This window comes from Trichosurus vulpecula, chromosome 6 (genome assembly GCF_011100635.1).
Source record: "Trichosurus vulpecula isolate mTriVul1 chromosome 6, mTriVul1.pri, whole genome shotgun sequence".
In the NCBI taxonomy this organism is placed as follows: Eukaryota; Metazoa; Chordata; class Mammalia; order Diprotodontia; family Phalangeridae; genus Trichosurus; species Trichosurus vulpecula.
The window spans coordinates 158,366,475-158,384,621 of NC_050578.1; the positions used below are offsets into that span (position 1 = coordinate 158,366,475).

The 18,147-nt window shown below is 39.1% G+C and overlaps 1 protein-coding gene across 1 annotated transcript in view; it reads left to right on the plus strand.

The window, feature by feature from the left end:
* LRRC66 (leucine rich repeat containing 66) overlaps positions 1–16,217 on the plus strand; it is a 36,956-nt gene extending 20,739 nt beyond the window's left edge. The window contains exons 4-5 of the mRNA XM_036764888.1: positions 9,918–10,251; positions 12,449–16,217. Of these exons, the coding sequence (XP_036620783.1) occupies positions 9,918–10,251; positions 12,449–14,457 (2,343 nt within the window). The 3' untranslated portion in view covers positions 14,458–16,217. The remainder of the gene's footprint in view (positions 1–9,917; positions 10,252–12,448) is intronic.
* The last annotated feature ends 1,930 nt before the right edge of the window (positions 16,218–18,147 follow it).

The following is an 18,147-nucleotide window of genomic DNA, read 5'->3' on the forward strand; positions in this document are numbered from 1 at the left end:
TATGTTTTTCTAAAAATATTGAGCTCATCATTTCTTATAGCACAGTAGTAGTCCATCACAATGAAATCGGGTATATATACTTCATAAAGTCCTTTCCCATCTTTATTTTTTTTATTAAGATCCCATCTTTACTTTCTTTAGAACTATTTCTCCTTCTTCTTGAAGCAATAGAGGGCAGTGATGTTAGAGTTCAAATGTAATGATACCAGTGCTCTTGATGCAGAGAAGAGCTGGCTCTGTAAATCTTTACAGATCTTTTCCATTTGTAGTCTGTTTGTTGTCTTCCTTTCAGTTTCATTTTTAAATCCCTTCATGTTGAAGCTGTTTAGTTGGGTCTCTCACCAAGATTTTTGTAAACTTGTTTTTCTTCTACTGATTCTTACTATTTTTAGCAGTAATACTATCTAAAATCTTCCACTATTCTCCTTCATCAGATAATACAAATACATGTGTGGTCTCAATCAGTGTTACCTTGGCTATGTTTTTCCTCTTAGCAAAAAGATCAGTTACTGGCTGACTTGGCTTCTAGGCTCTTTTGGTGTCCTTGTTAGTGCCAATTGGTTTACAGAGTAAACCTACTTAGGAAATTGTAGTAGTCTATACTTTTATTCATTTTCCATTTCTTCACTAAATTTCTTTGCCTAATCATCCTCCTTAACTCACATTGGCAAGAAATTGTAATTATCTTCATGGTAGCCTTTATACAAATGTTTATCATAAGTGCTACCATACAATGACCAAGTAGCTCATGAGATTTCTTGCTGCTTTTGGATGCAAAACAATACCAACTCTGCAAATTCTTTTATTTTCCTTCCCAAAAAAAGAACCTGTGAGCCATCCTTCCATTTAGCTGCAATTGAGTTTTTGCTTCTGGTCCTATTTACGGCAAGAACATCAAGATTCATCCTGTTCAGTTCTTCTGAATGTCAATTTATTGGTCCCTGGACAAGGTTTCACATTTAAAGTACCAACAGCTAAATCAATGTTCATAGATGGTCTAAAAACTGTGCAATTCCTGGCCCGCTCTGGCCCATTCACCATTACTCTATCTCCCTCACTATAGAAGGAGAAGGAAGGGTGCCACACAAGATTGAGCACCCCTTTTTATTTTTATTTTTTTCACGAGTTGTCATGGCCAAAGAATTCATCATCAAGTGGCCAGATGATTAACTAGGCTAGTCTTCAGAAAGTAAATTTAGTACATTGGAGAGACTATACTTGAAGCCCTCCCAGCATAGTAGAATGGACCAGGGCCTGTGCTCCATTATCAGAGCATTTGAGAAGCTAGGCTCACCTTCATGCCAGAGTGAAGCATCAGAATAGGATTTTATGGAAGTTATAAACTTCAAGTACGTACTATAGAAATGTTGGCCATTGGATTTCTGGCCAAGATGGCTGCCTAAATGGAAGGTGTATTACCCATCTCCCACATGCCTACTCTAGCAGAACCTTAAAGTTTGCACTGGATTAAGTAATGATCAATAATTTTGGTAAGAAATGATAGCTGGTTACTGCTTCCACCCCAGAACTACATAGAAAATAATTAGAAGCCTGAACACAATAGAAAAAAGGATTGTCAACAAAGCTAATACCAGTACAAGGCAGACCCAGGGTGAGCAGAGATGGACCAGGGACACGTGTGGTTTGCAAAGCTCTGTATCCAGAGGCATCAAGAATGGAGAGCTCAGCTAAGAAAGCCCCAGGGTGGTCAGAAAGCCCCAGGGAGACCTCGAAAGTACTAAGGAACATCATCAGGAAGTAACAATGACACGGGAAGGGTTGCAACTCTCAGATTGGGACACCCTAGGCCTGGGGGCTCTGAGGTCCCTAGAACTCTGTCTTGAGATGCCAAAGAAGTCACTGAACATCCAGTACTCTGAACTTCAAAGGTTAGGGGGAACCAAACCCAGGAGGTAGAGGTTAGCAAAGAAATCCAAGTGACTCTGATCAAGACCAAGCGGGGCTAACCATCCCATGCTCAAATGGAGCCTAGACTTGGGAGAAAAAATTCAGGAACTAAAGCTGGAGAGATGAGTAAATCAAAGAAAATACCTGTAAGTATTTTAAAATTATGAAATCTCTAAACGTCCCCACAAAGGAAGAGAGCAATTTTGTGACAACTAGATGCATAGATTCAAAGGAGAAAATGAGTATTCCATGAAGACTATATGACTATCTCAAAGCAATTAAACAAAAGATAAAAAATGAAATAAAATCGTTTCAGGAAATAATTGAAATAAATGGCTTAGAACAGAGATTAGTAAGTGTCACCCAAGTAATGGTCTCCTTGAAAACTAGAATGGTATAAGCAGAAATCAATAACTCCATAAAACTGTAAGAAACATTGAACAAAATCAAAAGATTGAAAAATGGAAGAAAATACAAGCTATCTGCTATCAAAAACAAATAACCTGGGGGAGGGGGGAAGCAAAAGACAGATAATTTAAAAACCTATGGACTCCTTGAAAACTACAATTGATTTTAAAAGCCTTAGAACTGTATTTCAAGAAATCAAAATAAAACCTGCCCGGTGTAGAAGAACCAGAGAGCAAAGTGAAGGTAGAAAGAATCTACCAAATACCTCCTCAAAGAAATCACAAAAGGAAAAGTCCTAGGAATGTCATAGCAAAAATCTAGAGCTACACACACACATACACACACACACACACACACACACACACACACGCAAGGGTGTTTTAACTGTGTTTAACTCTTAGTCAGGAATACTACAGTAAGCAATTCATTTTTCCTTCTCAGTTTTCGCATGTAATAAATGTCTTATTTGGGGATAAATCCAAAATAAGATATACATAGCTGGAACAGGAGAACATGATATTAAAAGGGCTATTCTATTTATTCATTCTTCAATTAATTTAAACTTACACTGATCCATGTATCTTCCTACCTGAGAATTCTTCCTCTCCACAAACCAGATGGACTTTTCAAGTACACCATATGGAGACAGAATGAAATATGTTTCATTGAGAGTTCAAAAAATTTCCCTTTTCTTAGTCTCATCCCATCTCTTTTAGATGTAGCAGTCTGTGCTGCAGCATATCAGGCCTCGCCTCATCTTCCCTTGGAGGATAAGCCTTCTAGTTATTGATAGATTGCTAGCACATTTTTCTGCTTAACTCCAGTAGCATTTTCTTTCATAATTTTTTTCTCAGAAGTTATTCTTCCCAAGGCTTTCAACAACCTCGTTTTTTTCCTTCATCTTATCAGTTTTGTCCCCAGCTGTCCCATAAAAAGTTTTGCAAGATATTGCAAGGCTAGACTGTACCAGGCCCCAGGCAAAGTTGCAGAAGTAGGCAAAGTTTGTCTTTGGTGTCTCCTAACTCTAATGCAAACCCTACTCCTACCCTCCCCCATCCTCACTCTAATAACCCCAGTAATGACTTTCTTAGCTCTACTCCCACCAAGAACCAAAATCCCAGCAGGTTAGAGCTGTATCCACCCTTATCTCTGAAGTTTCAAATTAAGCTGTGAAATACTCCATAAATTTTCATCTCAATCACTGTACAGAAAAAATCACTGTACAGAAGGCCCCTATGTAGTATATGATGACTCCAGATGATATAGATAATGACTGTAACCTATAAATAACTAAATTAAAAACTGAATGAATGAACAAATGTGGTAGCAAGTTGCTTTTCAGACCTCTAGGAACCCTCAAGTAGGGGGGGACTAGCTGACCTCTAAAAAATTTTTTAACTCTATGATTTAATTCAATTCAATAAACATTTATCAAGGTCCTATTATGTCCCAGCCATGTGCTAGGAGGTTCTGGGGATACAATGGCAAAAATAAAGCATCTCTGCCTTCAAGGAACTCATTTGAGCACTGTGCTACTATCCATTCATAGAAGATGGATAGTATTGTGAAACTTGGAGTTAGAAGCCTTGGTTTGCATGTGTGGCCATACTACCCTAGCGGTATGACTTTGAAACATTTAACCTCTTTGACTTACTCATTTAATCTTCTTGAGCCTTACTTTATCTACAAAATGAGAATCGTTAGGCTTATACTTCCTGACAGAGTGGTCTACCAGAGCAAACTGGTAGAAAGTACTTTGTCAATGGTAAAGTGTGTGTGCTACAGTTGACAAATTAAAATCAGAGGCATCTCAGGTAGAAAGTAGAAAGGAAATTTTATTACAATCCAATGGGAAAGGGCAACTCAGGCACCAAGAGCACTGAGGGTCCTCTCACTGTCAGAGCGCACTGGACACAGAAAATTCAGGTATTTTTAGAGGTCCCTAACCACAATTCCCCCTCCCAACCTCCTTCTTCTCGGCTTGAAGATGCAAGCTTTGAGGGTACAATCTGGAGGCAATAAATCTACCCCAATGACAATGGCAAAGAACAAATGGTATGGTTATTTTTGACAAGCAGGTGATATACCATTCTTACATCGTAAGTGATAAATCTACCTCAGTGAGAATGACAATGGACAAATGGTTTGGTTATCTGTGACAAGCAGAAGCCAGTTGTTGGTTACCTCATCTTCACATCTGTGGCAAACTAGCCTTTCCCACCACCCTGCTTCTGCAACGGATGCCGTCCATCACCCTTCCATCTGTGACGGACATCCCCCAGCACCCTTACATTAGTCTCCCATCATTCTTATACCTAACTGGTCTTTCTGACCAGGTCTTACACGGCTACGTTGCACCTGGCTTTCCAGATTTTCCATCCATTTCTCTTTCAGGAGCCCCTTGCCCTTAGGTAAATACACAGGATGTGAGCCTCCTGTGTTCTATTCTTGTTCTTAGAGGATCTCACAGTTACTGACTTGTCTTGCAGAAAAAAACTTAAGTAGAAAGCTGAGTTTTAAATTTCATGAGAGGCCTTACTATCTTACTTATTTCCCACTAATTTAATTTGTCTCCTTTTCTTATGAGAGGTCTTTGCTTATCCCACTCAATTGTTATAAAAACATGAGCTATTGTGACCTATTTAACTATTTGATTTTTAAAAAATGTAATGAGAACCTACTATGTGTAAAGTGCAAAGAAAAGGATCAAAAGATAAAAAAGACATACTCCCTGGCTTCAAGGGATACAAAGCAAAAACAAGCAAAAATATATAAGTTGTCTCTCTCTCTCTCTAATGGGGGAGGTTATTTATATGTAAATAGATACATACAAGATGTGGATGGTAAGTCACCTTAGAGAGGAAGACATAAGCATCTAGGGGGACAAGGAAGGGCCTCGTGTTAAAGTCATCTTTGAGCTAAGTCTTAAAGGGCTCTAGGCATTCTAAGAAGTGGAGGCAAGGAAGAAGAGCATTACTGACATTGGGACCTTCAGTACAAAGTTTCAGACAGGAGATAGAGCATCGTGAGTGGTGAACAGCAGTAGGCCAATATTGTTGGGTGTATAGAGGAAAGTTGTGTGTAAGTAGAGTAACATGTAGGTAGAAAGGAGCCAGGTGGGGAAAGAGGACATCTTTAAATTCCAATTAGGGGAGCTGATATACGGTTCTAGGGGCAAAAAGAAGCCAGCGGAATTTATTGAATGTAGGAATGAAACAGTCATACCCATACTTTATGAAAATCATTTTGTTAGCTATGTAGAGAATGCTTAGAAGTAGGAAAAGACTTGAGGCAAAAAGACCGATTAAGCAGTGAGACAAGGAACTATGTGGACAGGATATTGTCCAAAGCAGTCACTGGATCTGATATTTTTGCTTAATTGTTCTTCTTTCTCACAAGGGAAGATTAGATATGGGGAGAGGGGTAATATGATTATGATGGGGAAAAATGTATTTTTTATTTATTTAATTTATTTACTATTTTTAGTTTTCAGCATTAATTTTCAAAAGAGTTTGAATTACAAATTTTCTCTCCATTTCTACCCTCCCTCCCACTCCAAGATGGCATGTATTCTGGTTGCCCCATTCCCCAGTCAGCCCTCCCTTCTGTCACCCCATTCCCCCACCCATTCCCTTTTCCCTTACTTTCTTGTAGGGCAAGATAAATTTCTATGCCCCATTGCCTGTATATCTTATTTCCTAGGTGCATGCAAAAACTTTTTTTTTAACATCTGCTTTTAAAACTTTGAGTTCCAAATTCTGTCACCTCTTCCCTCCCATCCACCCTCCCTAAGAAGGCAAGCAATTCGACATAGGCCACTTGCATATCATCATGTAAAACCCTTCCACAATACTCATGTCATGAAAGACTATATTTTGCTCCTTCCTAACCTATCCCCCTTTATTCAATTTTCTCCCTTGATCCTGTCCCTTTTCAAAAGTGTTTGTTTTTCATTACCTCCTCCCCCATCAGCCCTCCCTCCTATCATCTCCACTTTTTTATCTCCTTCCTCCTTCTTTCCTGTGGGGTAAGATACACAATTGAGTGTGTATGTTATTCCCTCCTCAGGTCAAATCTGATGAGAGCAAGATTCACTCTTTCCCCCTCACCTGCCCCCTCTTCCCTTGCTGCAGAACTGCTTTGTCTTGCCACTTTTATGTGAGATAAATTACCCCATTCTATCTCTCCCTTTCTCCCTCTCTCAATATATTCCTCTCTCATCCCTTAATTTTATTTTATTTTTTAGATATCATCCCTTCATATTCAACTCACCTTGTGCCCTCTCTCTCTCTCTCTCTCTCTCTCTCTATATATATATATATATATATGTATATATATGTATGTATATATATATATGTGTGTGTGTATATATATACATATATATGTGTGTGTGTGTGTGTATATATATACATATATATGTGTGTGTGTGTGTGTGTGTGTGTGTGTGTGTGTGTGTGTATTCCCTTCAGCTACCCTAATACTGAGGTCTCATGAATTATACACATCATTTTTCCATGTGGGAATGTAAACAAAACAGTTCAACTTTATTAAGTCTCTTATGATTTCTCTTTCTTGTTTACCTTTTCATGTTTCTCTTTATTCTTGTCAAATTTTCTATTCAGCTCTGGTCTTTTCACTGAGAAAGCTTGTAAGTCCTCTATTTTATTGAAAATCCATATTTTGCCTTGGAGCATGATACCAAGTTTTGCTGGGTAGGTGATTCTTGGTTTTAATCCTAGCTCCATTGACCTCTGAAATATCATATTCCAAGCCCTTCAATCCCTTAATTTAGAAGCTGCTAGATCTTCTGTTATCCTGATTGCATTTCCACAATACTCAAATTGTTTCTTTCTGGCTGCTTGCAGTATTTTCTCCTTGATCTGGGAGCTCTGGAATTCAGCAACAATATTCCTAGGAGTTTTCTTTTTGTGATCTTTTTGAGGAGGCAATTTGTGGATTCTTTCAATTTCTATTTTACCCTCTGGCTCTAGAATATCAGGGCAGTTTTCCTTGATAATTTCTTGAAAGATGATATCTAGTCTCTTTTTTCGATCATGGCTTTCAGGTAGTCCAATAATTTTTAAATTATCTCTCCTCAATCTATTTTCCAGGTCAGTGATTTTTCCAGTGAGATATTTCACATTGTCTTCCACTTTTTCATTCCTTTGGTTCTGTTTTATAATATCTTGATTTCTCATAAAGTCACTAGCTTCCACTTGCTCTAATCTCATTTTTAAGGTAGTATTTTCTTCAGTGGTCTTTTGGACCTCCTTTTCCATTTGGCTAATTCTGCCTTTCAAGGCATTCTTCTCCTCATTGGCTTTTTAGAGGTCTTTTGCCATTTGAGTTAGTCGATTTTTAAGGTGTTGTTTTCTTCAGTATTTTTTTGGATCTCCTTTAGCAAGTCATTGACTTGTTTTTCATGCTGTTCTTGCATCATTCTCATTTCTCTTCCCAGTTTTTCCCCTACTTCTCTAACTTGCTTTTCCAAATCCTTTTTGAGCTCTTCCATGGCCTGAGACCAGTTCGTGATTTCCTTGGATGCTTTTGGTGTAGGCTCTTTGACTTTGTTGACTTTTTCTGGCTGTATGTTTTGGTCTTCTTTGTCAGCAAAGAAAGATTCCAAAGTCTGAATCTGAATCTGAGTCCATTTTCACTGCCTGGTCATTCTTCCAGCCAATTACTTGACCCTTGAGCTTTTCGTTGGGGTATGACTGCTTGTAGAGTAGAGAGTACTTTGTTCCAAGCTTGAGGGGATGCACTGTTGTTTTCAGAGCTATTTCTACATAGCAAGCTCTGTCACACCAGAGCTCCTCCTCCCCCAAGAACTGCCAGCCCCGGACTGCAACTCAGATCTGGGCAGGCTCTGCACTCCAGGTCTGATCCTCCACTTAATTCCTCCCACCAGGTGGGCCTGGGGCCAGAAGCAACTGCAGCTGTAGTTCTGTAGCTGCACCACCCCAGCTGCCCCCTGGGTGGTGTCTGAACCCTTCAGTCTGTCCCCCGCAGCTTTTCCCACTAACCTTCTCTGTTGTCTTTGGTGTTTGTGGGTTGAGAAGTCTGGTAACTGCCATAGCTCACTGATTCAGATGCTAGGGCCTGTTCCACCTCTCCCAGTCTAGTTGGTCTGGGCGCAGCCCACACTGGGCTCTGCTCCACTTCACTCCCAGCTTCTTGCATAATAGAACTTACCCAGTGACCATCCAGGCTGTTCTGGGCTGGAGCCCTGTTTCCCTCTGCTATTTTGTGGGTTCTGCAGCTCTAGAATTTATTTAGAGGCATTTTTATAGGTGTTTGGAGGGACCTGGAGGGGAGCTCATGCAAGTCCCTGCTTTCCAGCTGCCATCTTGGCTCTTCCCCCTGGAAAAATGTATTTTTAAAAACAGATCATAGAATAATAGAATGTCAGAGCAGGAAGAGACATTAGAAGTCATATCAATCACTCCATGGCATTTCCAGGCTAAATTCTTCTGTACAACTTGGCCTTCTCTTTCCTTTCCAATCTTCTTACAAATTACTCCCTGCCATGTACTCAGTGATGCAGTGACAGCGGACTCCTTGCTTTCCTTCCACTGGACACTCCATCTCCAGACCTTGGGCATTTTCACTGGTTGTCCTCTGTGGCTCCCTTTAAGTCTAGCTAAATTCCCACCTCCTACTTCTAAAATCCCCTTAATCTTAGCGCCTTTCCTTTGTTGATTATCTCCAGTTTATCTCGTATGTATCTTGTTTGTTGATAGGTGTTTGCAGGTTGTCTCCCCCAATAGACTGGGAGCCCCCTGAGGGCGGGGACCATCTTTTGCCTTCTAAGAGCTTAGCACAGTCCCCAGCACATAGTGGGTGCTTAATAAGTACTTATTCACTGACTGGCTGACTCAGTAGTAGTCTTTTGCAGTACCTCTGATTCAGTGACAGCTGCTCCTTTCATGGTCAAATCACTTCAAAATTATTAACAAAGATTTTATTGGAATAACATTTCCAAGGCACAAAAATGCAGCTTATATCTACTGTCGACCTGAAAGTTTAGTTAAAGGAGGCAAACAGGCTAGGTGTTATATAAATTCATATAGTTTATTCCCTTAAAGCTAGCAGATACATGATCATGGAATCAGAAGCAAACTTCTCATTAACTGGAAGAAGAAAGACAATGTTTAAGTAACAATCCCAACTCCAGTTTGTGATCTCCATATCTTAAGACAGGAAATTCTTAGTTGAACAAGACAATTGACAAGGTAGTGTCACTTAGAGATTATGATCGCAAGATGCAAATGTCCCTAGAATAACAAGATAAGAGAAATCCCACTGTTCTGGTTGCAGACATCCTGTCACCAACAGTAAAGATACCCCCTTGTCAATCTTATCTGGTCTTTGAACTTGCTGACACAGAAAGGGGCATTTCTAGAATAGAGCAAAAACAGCTTGGATGCTTTGGATATTATTGGGGTTCAAATAATCTGAAAGGATTGTCACTACTTATATGACTTATATAACACATAGAGGCTCAAAAAGGTACAGTTGGTATAGTTTTTATTGTTATCTTTATTTTTTTTAAATAAATGTCATTCATCTGTTATTCCTTCCTTTTGTCCCTTTTCAAGCAGATTGTGAATCTTAGCAATAATACTATGACCACCATCCTACCAATGATGTTCATTGCCTTAACTCTGCCACATCTGGATGCTGACCTATCAAACAACCAATGGCAATGTGACTGTAACATATCTGTCTTTCAAAATTTTATTTCTGAATCCTGGAGGAAAAAGTGGAATAGCATTTGTAGTGAGTCCATCAGTGTGCCTGGAGTATCTTTTCTCTCTCTGGAATGGCTCCATTTGAACTGTAAAATCCATATGGAAGATTTGATCTCTTTTAAAAAAGTTACAGTCCCCCATGGAGCAACAACCTTCCTAGACTGTGACTCCGATCAACCTTGGGGTAAGTCCCAGAATAAGCATGGATGTCTGTCCACTTCTTCCAGTTCATTTGGGGTTGGCTACAGGATGGGCAAAAACACTTTGTTCAAGCAGTCAAATCATGGATAAACCAGAAAGAGAGAATTTCAAAGGTCATTTGACATTCATTCAGCAATTGTTTCATAAGGACCTATAAAGAGTTATGCTTGAGAGGCATCATGCCATCATGGATAGGAGGCTGGCTTAGGAGTCAGAAAAACCTGAACTCAGGGCATACTTCTGATGCATGATTGTGACCAAGTTACTTACCTTCACAGTAGCCCAGGCAGCCCTCTAAGATGGCATTCCAACTGATAAGCTACTAGTGCAAAGCAAGTTTCCATGCCAAGAGGTCCCCACAATGATTGTAATGACAGGTCCAGCCCATTTTTAGTGCACAATGCTCTTTGCTAGACGCTGAAGGAGATGCAAAGATGAATAATATAGCTAAAGACCTCAAAGAATACCATTCACTAAAAGGGAATATAGGATATCTCAGATTAATATTACATGAATTGGAATATTATAGGTGTATAGGAGGAGTACAGTCTGCTAAGAAATCAGATGAGAGAAAAACTTCTTTGTGGGAAGAGAAAAATAACAGGACAGCTTTATCTCACTTTTCAGTAAGATTAACTGAAGAAAGTCCATTATTTTAAAATGTTTACTGTAATGTCTGATTGGACTCAAATCAAAAGAGGTGGTAGGTACCAGGACTTGTTATAAAGATGAAAAAGGATCCAGTCCTTGCCTTCAAAGAGCTTATGTTTTCCTGGGAGGATGGAATGACAGGAAGGTACATGTGAGTATGTACAAGTAAGGGAGGTATATACAAGTAGAATGCAAGGTAGAGTGTGGTGGGCCAAAGGAGAGATCCAGAAAAAGGGCTCTGGAGAAATTAGAGAAAAGGAGAAAGCTCTCACCCGAGGGGATGAGGGAAGATTTCATGGAGAAGGTAGCATCTGAGCCAAGTCATAGAGTAAAGGAAAGCTTGAAAAGCACATATTTTGATGAAGAAAGTCTATTCCTCTTTTCATGTATTTGGTACTTCTTTTGCAAATGAGTACAGGTCACTGAGGGCCTGTTTAGTGGGAAATTCATCATTAAATTAAAAGCTTCTGGATGAAAAACCAAAAAAGAAACCAAACTTTGATCTAAAGACTGCCTTTTGTGCTACCCAGATGTGTTGTAACTTCCAGTGACTTTAGGGAAGAAAGAGGTGGAAGTTTGCTCACCACTAAGATCTGGATCAATTAATCAACAAGTTTTTATTAAGTACCTACTATGTGCCAGGCACTGTCCTTGGTGCAGGGGATACAAGTACAAAGAATGAAACAATCTCTTTCTTACAATGAGTTTGCATTCAGATGAAGGAGACAAGTACATATGAAAATATATGCCATATAAATATAAAGTTAAATATATGCACACAAAGGAGTTAAAAGTATTTGGGAAGAAAAGCAGTAGCAATGGGGGAACAGTGATGTAGAATCATTAGCCTGGTGTTGCCATTCTCTGGGGCAGTGTGTCAGGGCCTCCTCCTCCTAGATAAAGACGTGACTCGTATAAGAAGAACAGTGTCTGATACTCTGGTCTGAGTACAAGGGTACCTGCAGAGTGTTAACACCATCACTTTGAGGCAGAAAGACCACTTGGAAGCACAAGAGAACAACCTCTGTGCTGACTTCTCTGACTGACAAAGGTGAATGGATACTCTAGCCCCAGCCTGGCTTGGAGACTGGTTTTGGAGGTTTTCTCCTCTCCACTCCAACTGCCCTGGAGTCTAGTGATACTCTGCACCAGCTCACTGTAACAACCCTGAGATTGCTGAGGCAGATTCTCCCAGGACCAGAACCTCAGACTCTACCTTTCTCACTTCTAGTCCTCCGCAAACCCCAGGACCTGAGCCTAACCCTGCCCAGAGCTTGGGCCAGACATGCTTGCATACCCTGAGGCAAGCATTGCCATAATACTTCTCACATTATAAGAATGCTCACTGCAAAGGGTGCCAGCATCCCCTTCCCCGCAACACACACAACCCATGATGCTATGTACACCTACAGACCAGAGCCTAGGACTAAAATTGCAAGATAAGCATGAGTAGATTACTTTAAAAGGTTATGTTGAATAAGGTCCCATTTCAATGTCTATCTCATTCTTGCTTTTCTTTTTCCTCCCAGTTTCAGGGGAAAATGAAACATACTGGTGGACCCCCTACAACAGAATTTCTGAGAATACCCAGATTTCTCGTATTAGTCTAAATCAAATGAAAAAATTAGTTATAAACAAGGCAGAGACACCCCTAGAAGGATTGTATGTTTGTTTTTCCACTTCTGGAAGGAAGAAACACATCATTTATGAGATCTCTGTGAAGCAAGAACATTCCCCAAGATGGGTAAGAAAGACCAGGGAGATTCTCGCTTCTACCAGAGAAACGTCAACATCTCAGGACCTCACTTTGGCAGTTTGCCTGTCTGTGATCATTACTTTCCTGTGTGCCTTTTGCCTTGGTGCCTTCACAAGACCTTACATCGATCATCTATGGCAACAAAGGTGCCAGACCAAAAGTTCCATTTCTGAAAACGCATATTCTAATGAAGGGTTCTATGATGATGTAGGGATTACAGGAAACCCGAGACCTCTATCTGAGAGTCAGCATCAAGATTCATATAGTATGAGTATTTATGAAACTACAGAATCTCCAGACCTGTACTCTGTCGTTAATAATGGAACACCCCGAGCAAACAAAATATGGAAAGACCAGGAGGAGAGAAGGAACAGAGCTGTCCCAGCAGAGATGAAGAGAAATGAAAACGTGCTTCCAATAAACCATGGTTCCTGTTCAATTAGCTCAGAAGACATGAATATGGTCTACAATGATGTAATTTCAGTAAAGGGGGAGCATGTCTATGGGAAAAACATTCTCAGAGAATTAAAGAGGGATGATTCTTTCCATGAGGATTCAAGAAGAGCCTCTTCTGTAGACAAAAGCTTCCAAAAAGACGTTGGTTCATTCCAAAGCCATTCTCCTGAGTTAGACCTGACACACCCAGGGGAAATGACATTTCCTCTTCCTGAAATGTCAGTGTACCCCAAAGCCCAGCACTTTGGAGAGAGTGGAGAAGTAGATGAGGCTGCACACTTACCATCAGAAGTTAGAGGAGCTCAGGAGTTTCCTAAAGAAATGCAACTGAGTTCTCACTTGTATTCACCAACCACTCAACAACAAATGCTCAGTAGGGGCAATTCTAGACCACAGTACGGGATGAATGAGAATAGGACTGTACTCAGTGATGACCTAAGAGATTTTAATCACTCCAGTCTGCTTCCCAGTTGGGAAAATGATTTAGATGCTGATCACCCTAACCACAGTCCAACACCAAGTTTCTTTTCTGATCATAAGAATACAAAGATTATCAACAATGAAGACACACTCACAGATGACTCAGATGAAGGGTCACTGTTTACTTTAAGCTCCATTGATTCAGAGTATGACTGGAGCAATATTCAAGAACAGCCACATGGTGAAAGAGATCACGTAGCCACGTGGCCATCAATGGAGGAGAATTGTATAATTAAGGGTTCATCTGATAGAATGGACAATATCCAATCAGAAAGTCCTGAGGACAATGCTAGTTTTGAGAAATGTGAGAATGAAAAAAAGGAACATTTTGAAAACATTATTTCCAGACCAGATATTAATTTGTCTGAGACAGATTTACCAACTTATCAGATTAGTAGTAGTAGTAAAACTAGAACACAAGAATCCCCACCCAACTCATTGGCCAGCAGTCCTGTAAGTGTTGAAATTCCTGGCATGTTCATATATGATCATGTTTTGACTCTTGGTCCCGAGCCATCAGAATGGCATCATTCTCGGGAAAAACAAGAACAAGTCCCCATTGTGAATTCTTCACCCCAACAAACCTCATTTATGTATCCTGAAGTTCCATCAGATATTGAGAAAGGTGATTTCAAAGAAATAGATCCACAGATTTATAAATATGATACCTACATGCAGATATCAGACACTATTAAAAAGGAAACTCTTCCTGAGATCATCCCAGAAGAAAAAATGAAAAGCTCACAACAGAGTTTTGAAGGTAATGACACGGAATTAAATGTAATTAATTCTACTGACCTGAAAAAAGATCTTTTATTTCCCTCACTAGACTCTGGTTCCAAATGAATTACAAACCAAGCACAGTCCCCACAACCTAATGTCCCCAGTGATGAACATTCTTTTCAGTCAGAAAGAGATGAAGAACATTTTGAAGCCTATACTAAGAAACAGGTACCATTACTACAAAAAAAACTTACTAATAAAGATAAGACCAGTTTACTAAGAATACAAAAAGACTTTAGTGATAATCATTGGGGCCAATGTTCAGAAGATACATTGGAATTAGATAAAAACCATCCTAACTTTTGTGCAAATGAACCACAGCTCCAGAGTCTCATAGATCCTTCAGCTGGTAGCGCTTATTCCTATGAGAAGCAACTCTACAGTGATGGAAATTGATAATAAAAGAGAAGCAGGAAATTAACATTTTTAAAAGTATATTCTGGAATACTTAAGTGAGAAGACTCAAACCATTTCAGGGAATTTGCCATGTACCAAAAATTGACACAATCTCAAGGAAGCAGACCATGAAGCTTTCTATGGAAAATGAGAATATAAAGAATTCCATATATGGGTGATCTATATTGTGCTAAAAGAGGACTGTTTTGTAAGACAAACTGCACATATTCAATCAGTTAAGAAGAAAGACTTCTTACTTACAGTGGCAGTATCAAGAAGAGTAGGAAAATGTTAGAAATACATAATGTGATTCCGAGTATGCAGTACAAAGAACACTGAAGCTCCGGAGTCAGGAACATGAGTTCTTCTTGCCTCTTAATGCTTACAACTTATATACCCTTGGACAAGTTATTTAACCTCCCTGGGCCTTGGTTTCCCCATTTGTAAAACGAAGGAATTGCTACTAGATGTCCTTCTCTGAGGTCCATTCCAGATTGTGAGATGGTTAAATGGTTCTGTCATCTAAGATGATTCTCTAGGTCTAAAATCTTAAATAGTCAATGTCAGATTATTCATCTCCTAGATAACAACTATATTTGCTAGCTAATATCATGGAATATTTTTCATTTTTGAAAAATATCACTAAATTAAAAATGTAAAATAATTATACGTATCATTTAGAATACATCTCCTTTCATGCAGATATATCAGGGCAAATTGAAACCTTGGTTCACGTTTCACACCCCATAGTTATAATATGTAGTTCCCCAATATTTGTGCCTTTGTGGGGAAGGAAGGTATAGCATCAATTTTCTTGACTTCTGAAAAAAAACATATGATCATTTACATCTTCTTCTCCCTCCCCCCCTTTTCCCCCAGTCACCACTGCCACATTTAAGTCTGGCTCTCCAGATGTTATTCTGCCACAGCAGCCTGTCCTCAGACTAGTTTTGAGACATCAGGGGAAAAATATTTGGTAGCAGTGACTTTAGGAATAAGGGCCAACCTCAGAGAAACGTGATACAAAGGACAATATGTCCTTCCTTTGCCAAGTTCACAACTAAACCCAAAAAGGAGAAAGCAGTGAAAATACGAATTATGGAAGAAGAGGTAATTTCTGTCTGGTTTTCCAGTCTGACTTTCACTCAGGACTAATACTCCATATGGACAGAGTAGGTGCCCACTCATAAAAAGTAACAAGGTCACACTTGCCTGCCAATGTCTCCTGTACCAGCATATTATGGTGCTAATCTTTGCTCTATCTGCCTTGAAGTGTTCACCCTCAGAGTCATTCCTGTGGGTGAGGCAACAAATGCAGGAAATACTGTTAAAATATATAGGCCAAGGAGGAGCCAGATAACATTTTTTCACTAACACATACCCATTGATCACCTTATAAGACTAAGTTGGTTATTATTTTAATAAAGTGAAATTATTTTAAAATATTTATTTCATCTTTATCTTATCCTTTAAATTTTTATTTTATGTTTTACAATATAAATAATATATAAGCATAGTACATATATTTTATTATATTATTATTATATTAGTACAGTATCATATATATAATTTATAAATATAGATGTATTGGGAAGGTGTGCTCAAGAATCTTACTGATGGCTACCAGATCAAAAAAGTTTGGAGACCATTAGATTAAACTACTTTTTAACTTTGAAAGCCCAGAAAACAAAAATAAAGGACATGGAAGTAGAAATGGGAATGGGAGAAACACGGTAGTCACAATCCTTCTTGGGAAACTAGAGTCAGATGTAATCTTAATTTTTATTGCTATCTTTTGTTTTTGCATTGTCAAAGTTTTTTCCAGATTCTTGCCTCCTCCCACTGTCCCAGAGAACTATCTTGTTGAACAAATATTTTTAAAGAAAAGAAAAATAGGAAGAAGAGAAAAAATCAGTAATCAATACATTTTTAAAATCTGAAAATATATGCCATGTTCCATACCCATAGACTCCCCCACCTCTGCAAAGGACTGAGGTGGAATACCTTCTGATATCTCTTCTTCGATGTCATAGGTTTTTTTTTACTGATTCTTCATATTTTATTATTCAATATTTTTAGTTTTCAACATTGATTTCCACAAGATTTTGAGTTACAAATTTTCTCCCCATTTCCATCCTTCCCCCACTCCAAGATGGCATATATATTCTGATTGCCCCATTCCCCAGTCAGCCCTCCCTTCTGTCAACCCACTCCCCTCCCAATCCCCTTTCCCCTTACTTTCTTGTAAGGCAAGATAGATTTCTATGCCCCATTCCCTATATATCTTATTTCTCAGTTGTATGTGAAAACAACTTTTTTTTTGAGCATCCACTTCTAGAACTTCTAGAGTTCCAAATTCTCTCTCCTCTTCCCTCCCTGCCCACCCTCCCTAAGAAGGCAAGCAATTCAACATAGGCCACACATGTATCAATATGCAAAACACTTCCACAATAATCATGTTGTGAAAGACTAATTATATTTACCTCCATCCTATCCTGTCCCCCTTTATTCAATTTTCTCCCTCGAAAGTATTTGCTTTTGATTACCTCCTCCCCTGATCTGCCCTCCCTTCTATCATTCCCCCTTTCTTATCCCCTTCCCCCTACTTTCCTGTGGGGTAAGATACCCAACTGAGTGTTTATGTTATTCCTTCCTCAAGTTGAATCTGATGAGAGCAAGATTCACTCATTCCCCCTCACCTGCCCCCTCTTCCCTTCCAATAGAACTGCTTTTTCTTGCCACTTTTATGTGAGATAATTTACTCCATTCTATCTCTCCCTTTCTCCCTCTCTTAATATATTCCTCTCTCATCCCTTAATTTTATTTTATTTTATAGATATCATCCCTTCATATTCAACTCACCCTGTGCCTTCTGTCTATATATATGTATATTCCCTTCAAATACCCTAATACTGAGGTCTCATGAATTATACACATCATCTTTCCTTGTAGGAATGTAAACAAAACAGTTCAACTTTAGTAAGTCCCTTATAATTTCTCTTTCTTGTTTACCTTTTCATGCTTCTCTTCATTCTTGTATTTGAAAATCAAATTTTCTATTCAGATCTGGTCTTTTCATCAAGAAAGGTTGAAAGTCCTCTATTTTATTGAAAATCCATATTTTGCCTTGGAGCATTATACTCATTTTTGTTGGGTAGGTGATTCTTGGTTTTAATTCTAGCTCCTTTGACCTCTGGATTATCATATTCCAAGCCCTTTGATCCCTTAATGTAGAAGCTGCTAGATCTTGTATTATTCTGATTATTTTTCCACAATACTCAAATTGTTTCTTTCTGGCTGCTTGCAGTATTTTCTCCTTGACCTGGGAACTCTGGAATTTGGCTACAATATTCCTAG